The 18,682-nt window shown below is 33.7% G+C and overlaps 2 protein-coding genes across 2 annotated transcripts; one reads left to right on the top strand and one right to left on the bottom strand.

The window, feature by feature from the left end:
• The first annotated feature begins 2,380 nt into the window (after window positions 1–2,380).
• LOC110812465 (large ribosomal subunit protein eL37z-like) lies at window positions 2,381–6,397 on the top strand. The gene is made up of 4 exons (XM_022039250.2): window positions 2,381–2,519; window positions 2,596–2,731; window positions 5,916–6,017; window positions 6,100–6,397. The coding sequence occupies exons 1-4, from the start codon at window positions 2,517–2,519 to the stop codon at window positions 6,147–6,149; spliced, it is 291 nt and encodes a 96-aa protein (XP_021894942.1). The 5' UTR covers window positions 2,381–2,516; the 3' UTR covers window positions 6,150–6,397.
• Window positions 6,398–7,594: 1,197 nt separating this feature from the next.
• On the bottom strand, window positions 7,595–10,424 carry LOC110812395 (P-loop containing nucleoside triphosphate hydrolases superfamily protein). The gene is made up of 4 exons (XM_022039166.2): window positions 9,824–10,424; window positions 9,029–9,098; window positions 8,265–8,427; window positions 7,595–8,041 (listed from the first exon to the last, which is right to left on the bottom strand). The coding sequence occupies exons 1-4, from the start codon at window positions 10,305–10,307 to the stop codon at window positions 7,823–7,825; spliced, it is 936 nt and encodes a 311-aa protein (XP_021894858.1). The 5' UTR covers window positions 10,308–10,424; the 3' UTR covers window positions 7,595–7,822.
• Between the last annotated feature and the right edge of the window lie 8,258 nt (window positions 10,425–18,682).

The following is an 18,682-nucleotide window of genomic DNA, read 5'->3' as shown; positions in this document are numbered from 1 at the left end:
TATTTGTATTTATTATACAATGATACAGAAAATAGTCTTCATATTTTATAATGTACAAGATCAAATTAGTTTTGAGACATATTATTGTGAGATTCAAATGGAAAACATTTTATTTGTCTAGAGGACAAATAAAAATAGAATGACTTTATTTGTGCCATGTTTGAGCAACAACTTTATTGATAAAAATAGAATCCACATATTTTAGTGTAAGTTTATTTTATTGTAAAACATAATGGTCATATCATTTATCAGTCTGACCAATCATCTTCTTATTGTAGGACTCCTAGATCATACAATGATAAGGAGAAAAAATAAATGTGAGATCTGAATAATTTGTAATAACATCCACATAAATTAAATTATCATCTGGTACATAAAGCATTTTCTTTAAAACTACGTCTGAATTTATTGTGACATCTCTATATGGATTTAATGGAAATATTTTTTTAGTAATGTAGTCATAAAATTCTAGGTAGATTTTAAAGAACTAAATATAGTTGCATCAAAATAGATATACTTTGATGCTCCTAAGTCAATTATTTAATTTATAATTAAAACAAAATTTAAATATAAATAAGCATATAAATAAATACCTGCATTGTGTGAAATACGAAGATTGTCTTGAAACTCTGAGAATTTAATGAAGTTTATCATATGACTGGACAAAAGTGTCATCAATTGTTGATACTGAGAGGAATTCTAAATAAAATTATCAACACTAGCTTGATATGATTTATCTCTAGCTTGTGTCAACCTAATTAATAGTAGTTAGATTCTTATTTCTCTGTTTATAGTTAAGAGCATAAATATAGCTTTATAATGGCATTCAACCCTATGACCATGAATACTATAATTAATGCAGAAAAGTATGTCTCTTATTGAAGTCTTATTCCTATAAGGTCTTTTAAAATTTTTACTTTTAATCATGAAAGCCACTCCTATAGATGGCTCATTTAACTTTAAAATATAACCAAAATTAATAGTATGTTATCATTCCTCTTGGAAAACTAGTGAGAAACATTTATTAATAGAAGATGATCCATAAGAAGGATTTGTTCTCATATCTAAGAGAAACTACAACTCCAGCCCATGAAGAAAGATAAAATGTATTCCCTCTTAAATAACTATTCACTTCACCAACGCCTCCACACTTGCATTTTCAACAAATATAAACAAGCCAAAAATTATTTAATTTTTACCAAATGGCTTTCAATTTATTAAAATACACACTTACATAATTTTGGTTATATACATGGTCAATAAAGTGTCTTCTAATTTGAAATATTCTTTGATCATTGCTTTGTTGGAAACAGTTATGAAAGTCAATTCAATTTTTGAATGCAAACTCATAAAAATAATACTTGTCGAAATTTCTTTTGATACTAGGTTTAAAATCCAAGAAATCACCATATTATTATTGCAAATCCATAATTAATAAGATTTTGATTAGAGTCATCAAACTTTACTATAAACTCGGCGATGAACCATAATTTCTTTTTCATTGAAAATACAATCGTCATTGCTTTATTATAGGAGTAGTTATCTCTAGTGAGTTGCTAAGACAACATCACTGGCTCGAAACTCTCTAAATGATATAAAAAGAAATGGCTAATTAGATCATTAATGGTATATTTTCATTGAAGTTGAGAAAAGAGATTTTTTATGGTGCTTGAAGAAAAAAAAAAGTTCAAGAAATAAGAATCAGAGTTTTTTAACTAGTGTTTCTTTAAGAGTTACATGGAAAGAGAGTTAATAAAAAACTATCGAAAAGAATATTGCTCGAATACCATATTACGAGTGAGGAAAATTAATTATTCTCATTATTTTTTTATAGTTAATATACATATATAATCATAATAATTTGTGAAATTAGATATTTTCACATTAAAATTTATAAGAAAGGTCGAATACTCCTAAACTATATGGCTAATACTTTCACTTATCTCTATAAGAACGCATATTTGAGTTGTGTTTTTATGTGATCATTAAAGGATCATATCATTATTATTATTATATGTGTCATTTATTAATAAAATATATAAATCTTTTCTTAAAATTAGATTTTAAGAACATGTGATTCCAATTAAATGAAATTTTTATTGAGAAGTTAATATTGGAGATCGAGTCTTATCTTTCCGTATGTAAGAAAATAATAAATTGAAAAATATTATATTATTAATTAAAAAAAAGTGTAAAATAAATGGGCCTGTACTGGATTCTGTAATCCTTTTTAAGTTTTCTCTCTTGGGATATTCAATGGGCTCGTTAATTTTGTCCTTAGGGTTATCGTCCCTGTCTGAAAATCGTGAAAACAAGCCCAGGCTTAATTCTCTTGTGCCTCTTCAGCGTCTTAACTTTACCTAATATGAGCTTCATGTAACCCATGGCTTTTAGCCCCCAGTGGCCGGGCCATCTTGGTTGAGTCACAATTCAAAAACCCTAGTTTTATCCCACTATAAAATACTAAAGAAGCCTGCTTTCGAATCTCTAGTAGGGTTTCCTCGTCGACAGCAGAAATGGTAAGTACCCATGAACTGCCGCTTCGTGCTTATGTGCTTGAATTGATGTTGATGATTGTGTTGATGGTAATGGCAGGGGAAAGGAACAGGGAGCTTTGGTAAGAGGAGAAACAAGACCCATACTCTCTGCGTTCGATGCGGTCGCCGAAGCTTTCATCTCCAGAAGAGCCGCTGTGCCGCTTGTGGCTTTCCCGCCAGTCGCACCCGTAAATGTATATAAAAGTTCTTATTTTTCTTATTTTTCATTGTATTATGTTCTCTATTTCTTTTTCTGATTTAAAATTTATGTTAGTTTCTCTCTTCATGCGATTTGGTTTCTGGGTTTGCTGTTTGGGAATCCACCGTGTCATTTTATTTGGTATAATGTAGCTCTAGTTGACTTTCTTTTCATTGGGAAAATTAGGGGGTCAGGATGGTTTGAAATCTCAATTTTCTGTGATCTGTTCTGGGTGGGATACGTTTGGGTTAGTTGTTTCCTTGATGGTTTGTTTGGATGCTTGGAAATTGTGGGTGAATCTCTTGTTGGTAACTCAGTTTGGATCTGTCTATAGTGCTCCCAATGAATGTGCTGTTGAGTTTTCTAAGTGCAGTTAAGATGGTGTCTGGGATTGCTTCTTTTTTGGTGCTCATAAGCAGTTTAGCTCAACCATATTTAATAATATAAGAAAGGGTTTTTAGTCTTTTTGATATTTCTTAAAATTAGCAGGATACATTTATTAGTTTTATAATATAACTTCTTATTCTTTACCGTCAGCACTTTGTTCATAAAGGGAACCTTTTAAAAAATTTAAGTGATGTCAGTAGTTTAAAGTACCCTACACCCTCCGAATAAGATTTTTGGAATATGCTTAATTTTGGTTTTATCAATAGATAGCTAGCATTAGTTCTTAATTCAATCTTGAGTCATATACTATAGTTTTACTCCAATGGCTATCGCATGTATGTAGCTTAAAGTACTCTACAACCTCCAAATAAGATTTTCTAGGTAACATGCTTTAATTTTGGTTTTATCAATAGATTGCTAGCATTAGTTTTTTAAAAAAAATAAAAAATGAAAGTGTTATTATTCACAATGATACTAAGGGATTACCACCCAATTACATACTATTTACATATCAATTAGATGGTGAATAACACATCCCAAGTCATCCCATTCTAATATGTCATGATCCAACAAAATGGAACCAAAAGTATGAAACCATCTATTTTTTATGTTTATAAAGTCCATTTCAATACCCTCGAATGCTCTAACATTCAACTCTTTCCACACAACCCAAAAAATGGTAAGTGGAATAAAAAATAAATATGTTTTGTTTTTACAAAATCTTGTCCAAGCCCACAATTCTTTACTTATATTACCCGCCATAACCCATCTCATCCCCAACAATCCGAACACTGACATCCATAAGTTATGAGTAACCGGGCAAAATAATAAAATGTAGTCTCATGTCTCCTCATCAGCCTTGCATAAGTAACATCGATTAACAAGAATGTTGCCTCGCCTCTTTAACATGTCAATAGTCAAAGTACTTCCTCTTGAGGCTTCCCAAGCAAAGAAAGTCATCCTAGGCTGAGCTGCAATTTTTCAGATTTGTCTAAATGGAGCTGCCATATTATTCCCATTGTCCCCTTTGGATATAAAATTGTAACAGGACTTCACCAAAAACCCATTCTTCTCATCCAACTTCCATATCCTCCTATACTTTTGATTATCCATGTTAATTTCTGCCAACTCATTGAGTAAATTGCAATATTCATCAATTTCCCAATCCTGCAAGTTCATTCTAAACTGTACACTCAACCCCCTTCCCCCACCAACATTCCCATATCCTTTATCCACTGTAATGTCCCTCTCACAATCAATATTGTAGATATTAGGGAATCTGTTTTTCATTTTAAAATCCCCCACCCATTCATCCTTCCAGAAACTCCCCCTTTCTCCATTCTCCACCTTCCATCTCATACATTACCGAAATCTACTGCCTTCCCCACTGATTTTCTTCCATAAACTCATCCCATACGGTTTGTATTTCCCTCTTCTCCCACCATCCCTCTTCAAATCCCCCCATCTCGCCTCCACCACCTTCTTTCAAAGTTTCTCATCCTCATTACAATACCTCCGTAGTCATTGCCCATGAAGTGCAACATTCAAATCCACAATGGATCTAAGTCCAAGCTTGCCCCTATCCATAGGTTTCTTCACCTCCTTCCACCTTACCAAATGATATTTTCTACAACCATCATCATAATCGCAAAGGAATCTACATTGGATCCTTTCAATCTTTGAAGCAATGCTAACCGAGATAGTTAATATAGAAAGATAGTAGATTGGGAGGTTAGACAAAGTACTCTTGATTAAGGTAAGCCTCCCCCCTTTAGACAAAAAACTCCTCTTCCAACCCGCAAGCCTCCTCTCAACCAACTCCACAATCAGGTCCCAAGTTCTAACATCTTTAAATTTCACCCTAAGAGGAATCCCAAGATATTTGATGGGCAGCAAAGTGATTTTACAGCCCAACATCCTAGCCATCTCTAACTCATCCCTCCTATCCCCCATCCTAACCATTTCCGTCTTTCTCATATTGATTCTCAACCCGGATGTCATTTGAAAACAAATTATTCATTAATAGCTAATTGATCAAATTTTGATTCTGTAAAAACAACATTTTTGTTAAGAGGATTAAAAATATAATCATGTAAGAATTAATTACGAGAACAAAAAAATAAAATGTATTGCTAAAGAAAAATAGACTCTTCTACTAATAAGACTAAGGGATGAAATTAAGTTTGCCACCACTTGTGCTGTTTTTTTAACATCATAAAACCAGTTCCTTCCAGAAGCTAAGAAGAGAAAGCATCAAATGTTAACAAGCAATGACTGAATAAATTTTGATCCCACAATATTACCCCCTATCCCCCATCCTAACCATTTCCGTCTTTCTCATATTGCTAGCATTAGTTCTTAATTCAATCTTGATTCATATACTATAGCTATACCCTGGTGGCATCGTCTATGTAGCTTAAAGTACTTTTTTTTTAAATTAATGTAGCTTAAAGTCCTTTACACCCTCCATGGCGTAGTCTATGTAGCTTAAAGTACTTTTTTTTTTAAATTAATGCAGCTTAAAGTACTTTACACCCTCCAAATAAGATTTATTAGGAAAGTTGCTTTAATTTTGGTTTTATCAATAGATGGCTAGCATTAGTTCTTAGTTCAATCTTGAATCATATACTATAGTTATACTTTGATGAATGTTGCATTGGCAGTTGAGCTTTGAATTAAGTTGCACCACTTATGTCTTTTTGAATGGTTTTTGTGTTTATTTGGAGTAGGTTGGTGTGTCCTTGTACAAATCTTGTTATGCATGGTGAAGTGTTTTTTCATTTTGGTTTCAGATAACTGGAGTGTGAAGGCTATTCGGCGAAAGACCACCGGAACTGGGCGCATGAGGTACCTCCGCCATTTGCCGCGCAGGTTCAAGAGTAACTTCAGAGAAGGTATATTACTTTACTTGCCATGGCAGATCATTGTTGCCTACTTATTTCATATTTATAATAAATTATTTTGTGTTTTGATTAGGAACTGAAGCTACTCCAAGGAACAAGGGAGCAGCTGCAGGCTCTGCATAAGATCTGGAAGATTTGAACGAGCGTCTGGTTTATATTCTCAAGCGATTTTAGATCATTTTTTAATCTCATTTTGGAGAGTTGCAGACTTATAATTGGTCAATTTTGATCTTATGGTACTTATTATTAGTTGAAAACATATGTGAATTGTAGGAGATCCTCTCCCAGAAATTTGATAGAGTTATTCTGAATGATCTGGTTACAAGGTAATATTGTGGAATCAAAAGTTATTCAGTCATTGCTTTTTAACATTTTATGCTTTCTCCTCTTAGATTCTGGAAGAATCTGGTTTTATGATGTTAAAAAACCGGCACAAGTGGTGGCAAGCTTAATTTCATCCCTTAGTCTTATTATTAGAAGAGTGTTTTTCTTTAGCAGTACATTTTGTTTTTTTGTTCTCCTAATTAATTCTTACATGACTATTTTTAATGATCTTAACAAAAATATTGTTTTTACTATTATAGCTATTCAAATAAATGATAATAAGATATATCGGATTCAGGGGATTACATTTTTTCTTGACAATACTGCTAAGAATCAACTTTTCAAAGCTCTAATTCCACAGGAGATAAACCGTTTAATACGGTTACCTCAATATCTGATAGAATTGTATTTGGAATGTCAAAAAAACTTTGCAACTTGAGAAATCCCAGCCAAACCATCAAAATTGTTCAGGATTTTTTGAGGAAAGAAAAATGAACAAGGTCGCATAAGATTTTCAATATAAATCCTACTGGATGACCAAAAATAGTAGGGAAAGTCCTCCAATAAACAAGGGATAATATCATAGATCAGTTAGAAAGCTGATGTATCTCTAACACACTAAACTAGATTGGATTTGCAGTAAATATTGTAGTAAACCACTGAACAATATTTATGAGTTGTGAATCGAATTCTTTGATACTTAAAATGACACCAAGAAAATAATTATTCTTTGGAAAAATCACATAAAAAGATTTAGAAATATTCACTGATGCTGACTCGGCAAGATCTGTCAGGGACAAAAGATCAAGTTCTGGATATGGCTCATATGTGTGGGGAAATTTAATAACATAGAAAGCAAAAAACAACTAATTGTAGCTTGAAGGAGCATTGAGGTAGAATTCAGGGCTATGATACTAGGAATATGTAAAGGAATGTGGCTTTCATCTGTATTGAAGGAGTAATAGATTGATAATTCTACTCCTATAAATTTGTTATGTGACAATCTATCTGCAATCAATATTACAGAGAATCCAATTCACCATAATCAAACTAAATATGTCGAGATAGATCGATATTTCATAAAGGAGAAAGTAGAACAAGAGATAATCAATGTGGTACACATTTTGTCCAACAACAAACAACATACACACTGACCAAGGTCTTGCCAAGAAAGAACTTTTGAGGAAAAGTTTCCTAAACCTTTTAGAAGTATATTTTCTGTTCTATTCTTGGGGAAATACTGATTATCCAACCCTATAAATAATGTAATAGTATAGAAGAAAACCATAGAATACAATTTACAGCTTTCTTCAGCAATGTACAAATCTTTATATGCTTAGTTCATGAAAGTTTCGGTGTTAGCAACAATTTTGAATTCTTGGTAACTTACTAGAGAGATGATCAACAAAATCATGCCTATCAGGGGATAGATGGCTTGGTTTTGCTTGTGCACACATTTTTCTTTACTTCCATCAATATTTAAGCCAATAGTTCCTCAATTGAGCCATGTGCAATAGTATCTCGTCACGGCCTTGATTGGTCACGCTGCTCGTCATGATCCATGGTGGTGCTGTCTGGAAAAAACCACGTATCAACTCCTGAAAATCCTTCACATTTTCCTCTGGCCTTTTCCCGCCATTCTTTTTCTTCTTCCGTTTATCACATTTGGTGAAGATGAGTGTCATCGGAATCTAACAGGAAAAAGAAAAAGAAAATAATACTTTAAGAGCAGCCTAAACATGCCACAGTCACATCTCTCTCTTATTCCTTACCCCTTTTTGTCCAAAAAATTTTATTCAAGATAAAGATGTACGCTCCATATGATTGTTACAAAGAAAACTGCTTTGAAGGATTGAAACCTGGCACAAGGTTTTAGACACATGATTTAGTATTGTTATGAAGAAACACATTTACCTGATTCTGGCCCAGCCAACTAGCATATTCAAGATCAATCTTCTTGGCAGGAATGCTAGCATCTATTAGAAGAAATACTGAAACTAATGTTGACCGCTTGAGGAAATAGTCTTTGGTAAACTTGTCCCAGTCTGTCCTAAGTTCCTGTGGAGCAGCTGCATACCTGTTCAATGTCCAAAAGATTATTATAGGCACCTTCTGGTCTGAACAAGTCGTATCAGCCCCTAAAACTCTCAAAAGATATTTCCAGTTTCAAATGAGACAGCTATATTTATATTCTACTATAGGAAGAGGGACTGGTACCATGACAGCAAAAGGATAGACAAAAACAATTACTTGGCAAGAAAATGCAGTGAACAGTTCTCCTAAGAACTTTTGTGATTCCTCTATAACCAATCTTGAATTCATCAACTTTTCTCAAAGTCTGATTAAGTTGGACAAATGTTTGGTGAGTTCAGACTTTTTAAAGACACTAGAATTTGACTGGGTTCCAAAATTCCCTTGGTAACTGACATGAATGCAAACTGAATGGTTGACAGAGAGCGAAATCAGAGATTTCAGCATGTTTATGCATTCAGGACAAAAATATATATACATAAAGCCATAGAAGCTCAACAAAAGGGTATAAATTAACAAGATAGTTCAACCAAGTTACAGAATCCAGCAAACATTTGGAAAGAAATCATGCTAGTTTTTAGCATATACATCAAAATAAATAGATGGAACACCAGAAGCACACATGAACCATAAGGTTTAAATCTTACCCATATCCAGGCAAATCCACCAAATACCAATTATTATTGACCCGAAAATGGTTGATGCACTGTGTCTTTCCTGTGAAACATAAATACGGAAATATGTGTCAGCTAAAAGTTCTTTGTTGAACTAATGCTAAAATACCAATCAAACAAACTTATACAGGAACAAGTTCATTTCATTTTTTATTTTATTTTATTTTATTTTTTACAGAAGAAGAAGAAATTTGCATTCCAAACAGCTGCCAGCCGAGAGTTGGTGTGAGCAAGTGCAATCATGAATCAATCTTCCATAGATAAGATGGTCCACACCTTCAAAAACTCTTCTTTTCCTTTCCTTCTACAACCCACTTAACTTACTAGACTAGAGACTTGGGACATTGCAAATTTCAGCACACAGAGGCACCACAAAGCTCAAATCTTTCTAACAAAAGATATTGAAAAAAAAAAACTGCTTTCCGAGCTATCATAACATTTATTGTAGAAGCTTCTGTATTTAAAACTATTAAAAACATATTTTAGCTCTGACTTCAACCAAAACATTTTGATTTCAATCGTTTGGCTAAAAAGGACTTTCCAAACTAAGAAATTGCAGAAGAAGTTACAAGCCAAACACAACCTAAATAACCCAATTAACAGATGAAGATAAACTCCCCTTCAATGTTTTTTCTTTTGCCAAAGAGCCTCAAAAGCAAACTTGACTTATTGGCAAGAGGAAAAGAAGAAACATTGTATATTACTTATCATATTTTTCCTAAAACCACAGAGTGCATAAAGAACCCAGCAAGAAGAAAAATCACTAACCGGGTTTCTTGGACGTGAGAGCGAGGCGCTTTCTCCTCACAAGCGAATTAAGAAGAGAAGATTTACCCACATTAGACCTCCCCACAAGCGCAAACTCGGGCAACCCGTCGTTAGGACAATCCTCAGTCCTGACGCTGCTCTTCACGAAATCAGCCTCCACGACCTGCGCATCCCTCGCATAATTGCTCAGAACTATGTTCGACCCTTTCAGTATTCTCGTCTTCAGATGCTGCTCGTCGAAAGAGAACACTGTCTCTGGTGGGACGAACAGCTCGTCCAGTGAAAAATCCATGGGGCTCTCATGAGGGTCGTTCTCTGGTAGATGGGAAATAGGTATTGGCTCTGTAGTGGTGATAGTTGATTTGGGTCTGAACAAGAAGGTGATGGGTTTGGGTTTTGGAAGGAGATTGAAATGGGTGGGGAGATACAGTGGTTGTTTTTTCAAGATTGACAAGTGCAATCTTGGAAGCTGAGCTAACACCATATCTCTCTTGCTGTGTATCTATAATATATTCTCTCACTAGATTTTGCGACCCGCCATGCCAAGAGCTTCAGAGATCAGTTTGAGGGAAAGATCTTTAACTTAGCAGCAACGGCGAAGGCAGAGAGGGTAAAAAGAAAATATCGTTAGCAAAACGCACCGTTTCCATAATAACACCATTTTCCAAAAATTAAGCGTCATGAGTAAGAGGTTGGAAGGTTCAGTTAAATGCAATTTTGCATACAACGCATTTAATTATAAAATTTTAGTAATAATTAAAATAGCTTATTGTAATTAATAATATTTTAATTGTATGAAAAATGTATTTCAGTAATTAATATATACTTTTTATATTGTACATTAAATTATAAGATATTCAATAATAATTATAATAAATTTTGTAACTAATAGTATTTTAATTATAAGGAATAATGTGTATTTAAATTTGGTCATTATATTTGGTCATTTACATATGTATTATATATAATATTTTTAATTATAAGATGTTTAGTAATTATAAGAATAATTTTTTATAATAATAATCTTTTAATATATATGATATAATTTTTTGTTTATTTTATTAAAAACATAGATTCAAATTTATGGTTGACTGTATATACATCGTATATCATATTTTCATTTGTTATATTGTAATTAATTTGATTTTAATTCATACCTTATAAAACAAGAACTTTATGACACATATATGTAGGTGATTTTATATTCAATAAATTAATTTTTTAAATATAGTTTACCTAAAAAATTTAAGAATAAAATAAAATATGTATTTATATATTAATTATGTATTTCGGCAAATAAAAAAACATATTAACTGCGTTGAAAAATTAGTAATTATATATTTAAACACTTATGAATTAAAAATCATCTACTATAAAATTTCAAATAAATTAAAATTCATACATAATGTTTTACATTTAAATATGATATAGTATATTAAATAAATTATATTCATAATATAAAATAATTTTTTGAGATCAAAATATAGAAATATATTGAAATACAATACAGCGCCAAGAAAGCGCCAACCCATATACAAAAAAATTTACAAGTCAAGTAACATATTTACAATTGACCCTAAATTATCATAATGAGTGATACTATGTCCTAGTATTATGGAACCATTTGTTCAAAATATTGCTAAAGTTGTCTTTTTTCTTTTAAAAAACTCTATTGTTCATTTTCTTCCAAATAATCCAGAAAATGTTAAAAGGGATGAGTTTGAATTTTTTGTTCTTTCTACTTATCATTTCTATGCAAGCAATTCGTCTTTAACAATTCCAGCCATGACCCAACAAATGCCAAGTAAACCATAGACCATAGAGAATAAGTGTTGGGGCACCAAAGCAATAGATGGTTACAGGATTCTAAATTATTCTTGCACAAGTAGCATATCTTTGTTAAGATAATGTCTCTTTTCATGAGAATATCTATGGTAAGTATACAATTTTTGGAAGCTTCCCAAGCAAAAAGAAAAAAGAGATTTTAGGAGATGCATTTGCCTTCCATACCATTTTTACTGGGTACACCTACTTGATCTTGCTATTTTGGCCAACAATGTTGTTATAGAAAGATTTGATGCTAAATAATCCACTTTTATTTAAAGTCCACATCTGCTTGTCTTCTCTATTACTAGTTCTTATAGATGTTAGCAAAGTCATCAAATTTTCGAACTCCTCAAGTTTCCAATCATTCAAATTTCTGTGCAATGCAAGATTCTAGCTCCTGCCAATGTTGTTATTAAACGTTTGCTCGATGCTCATTTCGGGCAAAACAGGATTGCAAATTAATGTTTCCACACCAAATATGTAATGTCTGAGCTGAAATTTAACTCGGAATCAATTTTCATGTTATAAAAATAATTAAAACTATTGTTTTGATTTTATTTTATTAAATTATTTGAGAAAAATAGATTTGTGACATAAATGAAAATAATTTTGGAGAAAATATGTAAAAATTTGAGTTTAGAGGATGTTTTTGAAAGAAAAATTAAAAATAGGGGGTCAAAATACAAAAATAAAAAATTCGACCACGTGGGACTGCCCAGTTATCAGTCTCAACGAACCAAAGCACGCCCATAGCAAAACATGCTGACGTTGGCGCAATGTGAGAGGCCACATGGGCAATCCGCGTGCCCAGCGATCTGACGGCTCAGATTCGATCCAGCACGCGTGAACGACTCAGATACATTCCCTCCTTAGGTGCGATCAGACGAACGAGATCAATCGCGATAAATAGTTCAGATTCGCCCACATAATCGGCCTAAACAAACAACAATCAAATGACTCTCCTCACTCCACATCGATACGAATGGACAGTCTAGATCGATGCAGGGTGACTATATAAACATCGCGTCGTAGGGAAACCCTAATCCTAGCTGCCCTGCCCTCGCCGAAGAAGAAGGACCAGTCACCGAAGAAGGAGACTGACCCCCGATCACCAGAAAAGATAAAATTCTCCCATACCTGCTTGGAATTCGATTCTGAGTCTCCCATGGCCATATTAGAGCAAAAGAAACTGCGGGTAAGCCGAAAATCGCGGACAAAGCCTGGCGGAGCCGCCGCAGGCTGAAACCTTAAAACTCCTCCAATGAGCTCCTTCCCATTTTCCGTTTTATAAAATTTTCTGACCATTATGTTCATCGTCATTTTCTTTGTAGGTTAACCGAAGAAAAAACCCTAACCACGAAGGGGAACCGGTGGAGCCGCCACACCTGGAGACTCCCCCGCTGGTAGGTTCGATTTTTTGTGATTTTCTGGTCAACCAAGGCACCCTAATATTTTTTTTGCAGGGATATGTGTAAAACCGGCCAAAATCAGCTAGGCCGAGATAAACTGTCTTTGTGAGTTGCAAAGTCGACACTGAAGCACAGGAGTGCCGCCGTGCCGGAACCTTAAAATTGACCAGAAAGGATTTTCGACACCGATTTCGAGTTTTTGAGATATTTTTAGTTGCGTGACGAGTATTTTAGATTTTTGTAGAAAAATTCAGGAAACTCAAGACCAATTAGAAGGCGTAATAGATAGCGCAACATTTCGAAATACCAATTCATGTAAGAATCCCTCACTCTATTCGATGTTATAGTAAATAGAGGCTTAATAAATCGGTGATCTTGTATTTTGTAAAAACTAAAAAAACCTTAATAATAATTATAGGTCACTAGTGGAGCTAGAAAACTGGTCAGTATACAATTACCCTAAGCTCGTCTATGTGACTATTTATTTTCCTATACTACCTAAATTGATTATTGTTCCGTTATGTAATTCAATTATCACATTTAATTATTTTCTCATTATTAATTGTCTGATTGTAATTCTTATTTAATTAACTGATTTGAAATAAATGCTCTAATTACTTTTCTTAATTGTTAAAATATAAAAATATACTGTTTGCTTAAATATCATTTGATTGATATGTGAATATAAAATGAGATGTTAGTAGGCCATTAGTAATTGCTTATTGATGGGGATCTATATATAAAAGACTTACTGGGTACCCTAAAAAAGGGTGGACAGACCCGGTACATAAGGAAAAACCTACCGTGGATAATACCTCAGCCGGAAATGGCTGAGAGATCCCATACCAGAAGGGTTGGGAGATATGGTTCACCTTTATACTAGACGGAGTATCGAGACGATGGTGTATTTGGCACCTATTTCTGGACGAGGTATGGGGACAGTCGGGTAAATTGAGAAATTCAGATATTGGGTTCACAAGTAGAGAGATATTCCTATGGACCCTTAGGAGTTCTAGTAAGCAGGTAAAAGTGGAGAATGACAGACTTTACTCACTTGTATATAAAATTATAAATGTTATATGGGTGTTTGTCTTATAGTCTTGTTTTGAAAAACTCATAATGATAAGTGTGAAAATAACATTTTGATATTAAGTGAATTTACTTATATTAAGGGGTTCATTAGTTATTTTGTGATTTTTACCAACCTTTATTTTATGTACTAGTGATTAACGTAATATTCTTATTGGGTTAGTGTAGCTCATCCTTCTATTAACCATTTTATATAAAGAGGACTAGGATCCATATCTTAATCAGTAAGAAGGTGGTAAGCAGTTTACCTCCTGAACTCCTTCAAGAACTAGTAGAGATTAACCATAGGATATTTATCTATTTGTTTTAAATCATTTATTTGCTTCTTTTTACGAGCCACTATAATAGAGACATTCTCGTAGTCCTATTGGGCATTCTAATTTATTACGTGAGAAATGTAAATCCTAATATTATTATTCGCTTCCTCATTTAAATTATAAATTCATTTTCTTTAAGGTTCAGGGCCTTTACAAAATATCTGACCAGAATTTGATTTTTTTTATCATTGCCCACCTCCCATTTAGAGTAGTGCCTAACTTCATTGCCCACTTTAGAGATACTCTTCAAAAGACTCACACCATAGTTATTATGGTTTATCAAATTCTGATTTAGGCATCCCTTCATGTTCCATTGGCAGTCAACAACTTTTTTTCACAAATTGTTTAATTTATTCCAATATCTCCACACCCATTTACCATTTAAGACTTTATTTAAAGTCTTTAAGGATCTCAAACTAATGTCACCAGAACTGATGGGAGTTTTCACCTCTTCCAAATTTACGAGATGAAATTTTTCTTATTTTCCTCATCTCCCTATAAGAATATGCATTGTGTACTTTCAAGAATTTTAGCAACCTCTATAGGGATGGTGAGGATGGAAAGATAGTAAGTTAGAAGGTTTGATAATGTGCTCTTGATCAAAGTTAATCTCCCTCCCATAGACAAATAATTTCTTTTCCAACCAGCAAGATATTTATCAAAAATATCAATTATTGGCTCCCAACTTTTTGGATCTTTATATTTCACTCCAAGAGGGAGCCCAAAGCATTTGATGGGAAGTGTTACTGATTTGCACTTTAAACCAAAGCAAGAGGATCCATAATGTTATTAATCCCAAAACCCACCATCTCAGATTTTGACATGTTGATCTTGAACCCCAAAACAACTTAAAAATAGAGAAGAATACATCTAAGATTAAGCAACATATTAACATCGGGTTGGCAGAAATTTAGGGTGTCGTCGACAAAGAATAGATGAGTGATCTCAATGTTTTCCTCACTACTCATTCTAATTCCTCTAATGAGATTCAAACTTTTTGCTTGCTCAATAAGCTTATTTAATACTTCTATAACCATAATGAAGAGTAATGGAGATAATGAATCGCCTTGACCATGACAGCAAAACTTGTTATGGAGATGCAAGTATTAATTGATTTTCACAATTTTAAACTGAAACTAAAACGATTGAGCATTTAGTCTATGAAGTCCCAACTAACATTATCAAAAGCCTTCTCTATATCCAATTTAACAATAGCCCCCTCTTTTTGTCTCTATTAAGATCGTCAACCACTTCATTTGCAATTAGAATGATATCAAAAATTTGTCTTCATTCGACGAAAGCGTGTTGACAGTCTTTATAATGACTTGTTTTCTCCGTTGAGAAATGAGCGCTACTCCAAACACATAACCTGATAAATTTACGCAACGGTGAACGAAAATTTAAGATTTGATCATCCCCTATACGGAATTACAAGTCATGAGCCTTACAAAATCTTTTACATTATATCACTACAATATAATTAAACTAACTTTACAACACGAACTCTTACTGTCACTAAAGGTTCTTCAAAGTCTTCTTTCAATCTTGAACTTACTCTTGACCTGAACTAATCTGCATTGGGGGGTGTGAATTAGGGTGAGCTTCACGGACTCAGTAAGAAAAAAGGGCAGTTCCCACAATAAAGACACGCACATACTCAATCACTAAATCTTCTAAATCAGTTTATTCAATGAACATTTAGAATTCCTTCTTTCAGTATTATAACTCATGGCATAAATAGTACCATAAATAGCATCATTCAGTATTCAGTATCACAATTTAAGTGGTAAGTAGTTCAGTAGATATTAGTTCAGTCTTTCAATATCGTAAACTTCACTCATAACTTTCTATTCCTTTATATCAATTTATGTCTTATTAAAAATAGTTTCACCATGCGATGCCATTTCTGCTGGCATCAATGAGGGCAGTAAACATCATCTCTACCATGTGAATACGTTGTAGTTTAATTCACAGTTCTTATCGTTTCACCACGTCTGGCTAAAGCCGTATCCATGGGTAAGGTTCACTACAGTCACACACACCAAAAGACTACGCATATATACAACATAAATATACTTGTATATTTTCATAAGACATATATATATTCCGAAAGCAGACACATATACATTGTTCACTCATACATACACACGTTGCATAACCTATAATTATACATTTATATATATATGCATCACACACATGTATAACTCAATAACTAACATGCATAAAATCTGCATAAATATACAAGTAACAATATGAATACATAATTGTACATCATACACAACATCATATAGATTTGCGATTAATGCAATTGTACACATGCGAATATGATGAGTTCACAAAACTCGTTGTGGAAAACATGAATAATTTATAAAGTCTTTAAATAAGTCATTTCAATAGAAAACAAGGTTTCATAAAAATATGGGAGTCTCTGAATAAGACTAACCCAATTCCTTACCTACAGTCGAATCAAAAGGTGTCAGACTCCTTATTGACTCAGGTCTATGCTCTCCTTTAAATCCAGTATTATTCAGGTAATTCTCTCGTTTACAAACAGAAAACATAGGGATTAATGACGGACACTTATAGAAATAATTAAAATACAAAAAAAGAATCGAGTTTTAATGTAGTACGATCCCAGTCACTAGAATCACCACACGCCACCATACGTGTGTCATTGGTTCACCATGCGCCACCGTCAGAATGTTACAGTCGCCACACGGACTGCTGCCAGAACTAGTACGCACAACAAGAACCACTTATGTGCCACCATGCTTCGGCCGGAACCCATCACAGAACGAATTGCACATGTAGATCCGACACGTACATGGTAAAATCCCGCAGGAAAGAGCCTGGAGTATGCGAGATTGCACGACCAACCACTGCAGATCTCTTCTTATTCGGATGCACGCCATCGCACGATTCTCTCTCTAGCTTCTGTTTGCGTAGATTTTCGGCCGCTTAAACTCCTTAACACATTGCGACGAAAGTCGCGCACCGTCACAGACTACTTCACGCAAGTCGGTGGCAATTGTGACTCCTCTTCCCTCTCTCTCTCTCTCTACAGAGATTTCTTTCTCTTTCTTCGCACCACTCTCTCTCTCCTTGGCTCGCTTTCTCTCTATTTTTATAGTCAGAGAGAGGAGAGCCCATATGGGCCTTTCTCCTCCTTCTTCAGTAGAGGCGTGATGCCTCTAGTTGCTCTTTTTTTTTCTTTTTTCGCCACCAACTCAAAATGATGTCGTTTCACCTGCTTATATTTTTCCTTCCTATACATCAAAACGACGTTGTTTTGGGATTTATCAAAATGACATCGTTTTGGCTTTTTCTACTTTTAAAAAGTAGATTAGTTGGGTTGTTTCCCTCGGACTAGGTTGTTACAGTCTCCGATGATGAAATTTAATATTTTAAAGAGTCTTCTAGTCAATACCTTAGATAATAATTTGTAAACACTGCCTACAAGACTGGTTGATCTAAAATTAGTGAAGCTGTTAGCTCATTCTTTTTTAGGAATCAAGACAAGAAAAATAGAGATGATCGATTTGACAAATGAGTCATTCTTGTGAAATCATTGAAAAATTCAAAAATGTAATTTTTTAGCACATACAAGAATTCTTGTAAGAATTTTAGATTAAAACCCTCAGGCTCTGGAGCTTTGTTACCATAACTCCCTTTTAAACAATTGTAAATTTCTTCTTTAGAGAATTCAGCTTCAAGTGTTGTTCTGTCAGCATCATTTATCTTGTTGAAATGTATGTTATCGATTTTCGACCATTTTTCAACAATTTCTTGGTATAAGGATCTGAAACGATCTTTTGCAACTTCTCTTATGACTTCGTTACCGCTGACCAATTGACCATTAACTGAAAATTTTTTCACATAGTTTACTCTTATTCTATGATTCGCCAAACAGTGAAAAAACTTTGTATTCTTGTCTTAATCTCTAATCCATTTTTTACGTGTTTTCTGTTCCATGATACAACTTTCAAATGCAGTCTATTAGCAAGTTCCTCGCTTAGACTATTTCTTTTCTTAGCATGTTCAGGAAGCATATCAAAATCGCTGGCCAAAATATCTATTTCAGCCAACTCATTCAGCATATCATTAGTTCTGTTTTCTTCCTTCAAAACTACTTTCTTGGTCCAAGATTTAATTTCCTATTTGAGTCTAATTAACTTTTTAGAGAATTTGAAACTTGCTCGGCCTCTTACATAAAACAT

Source organism: Carica papaya, chromosome 7, assembly GCF_054855325.1.
Source record: "Carica papaya isolate Zhongbai chromosome 7, ASM5485532v1, whole genome shotgun sequence".
In the NCBI taxonomy this organism is placed as follows: domain Eukaryota; kingdom Viridiplantae; phylum Streptophyta; class Magnoliopsida; order Brassicales; family Caricaceae; genus Carica; species Carica papaya.
The sequence above is the reverse complement of the archived record's forward strand: the minus strand, read 5'-3'. Positions and strand labels throughout refer to the sequence as shown.

Excerpts from the sequence above, each read along its gene's own strand:
- LOC110812465 (XM_022039250.2), top strand. Across the intron at positions 2,732-5,915 it reads CGCCAGTCGCACCCGTAAAT|ATAACTGGAGTGTGAAGGCT; the intron begins GTATATAAAAGT and ends TTTTGGTTTCAG. Across the intron at positions 6,018-6,099 it reads CAAGAGTAACTTCAGAGAAG|GAACTGAAGCTACTCCAAGG; the intron begins GTATATTACTTT and ends TGTTTTGATTAG.
- LOC110812395 (XM_022039166.2), bottom strand. The coding sequence starts at position 10,307 with ATGGTGTTAGCTCAGCTTCCAAGATTGCACTTGTCAATCTTGAAAAAA. Across the intron at positions 8,428-9,028 it reads GTGGATTTGCCTGGATATGG|GTATGCAGCTGCTCCACAGG; the intron begins GTAAGATTTAAA and ends GACATTGAACAG. Across the intron at positions 8,042-8,264 it reads GTTGGCTGGGCCAGAATCAG|ATTCCGATGACACTCATCTT; the intron begins GTAAATGTGTTT and ends TTTTCCTGTTAG.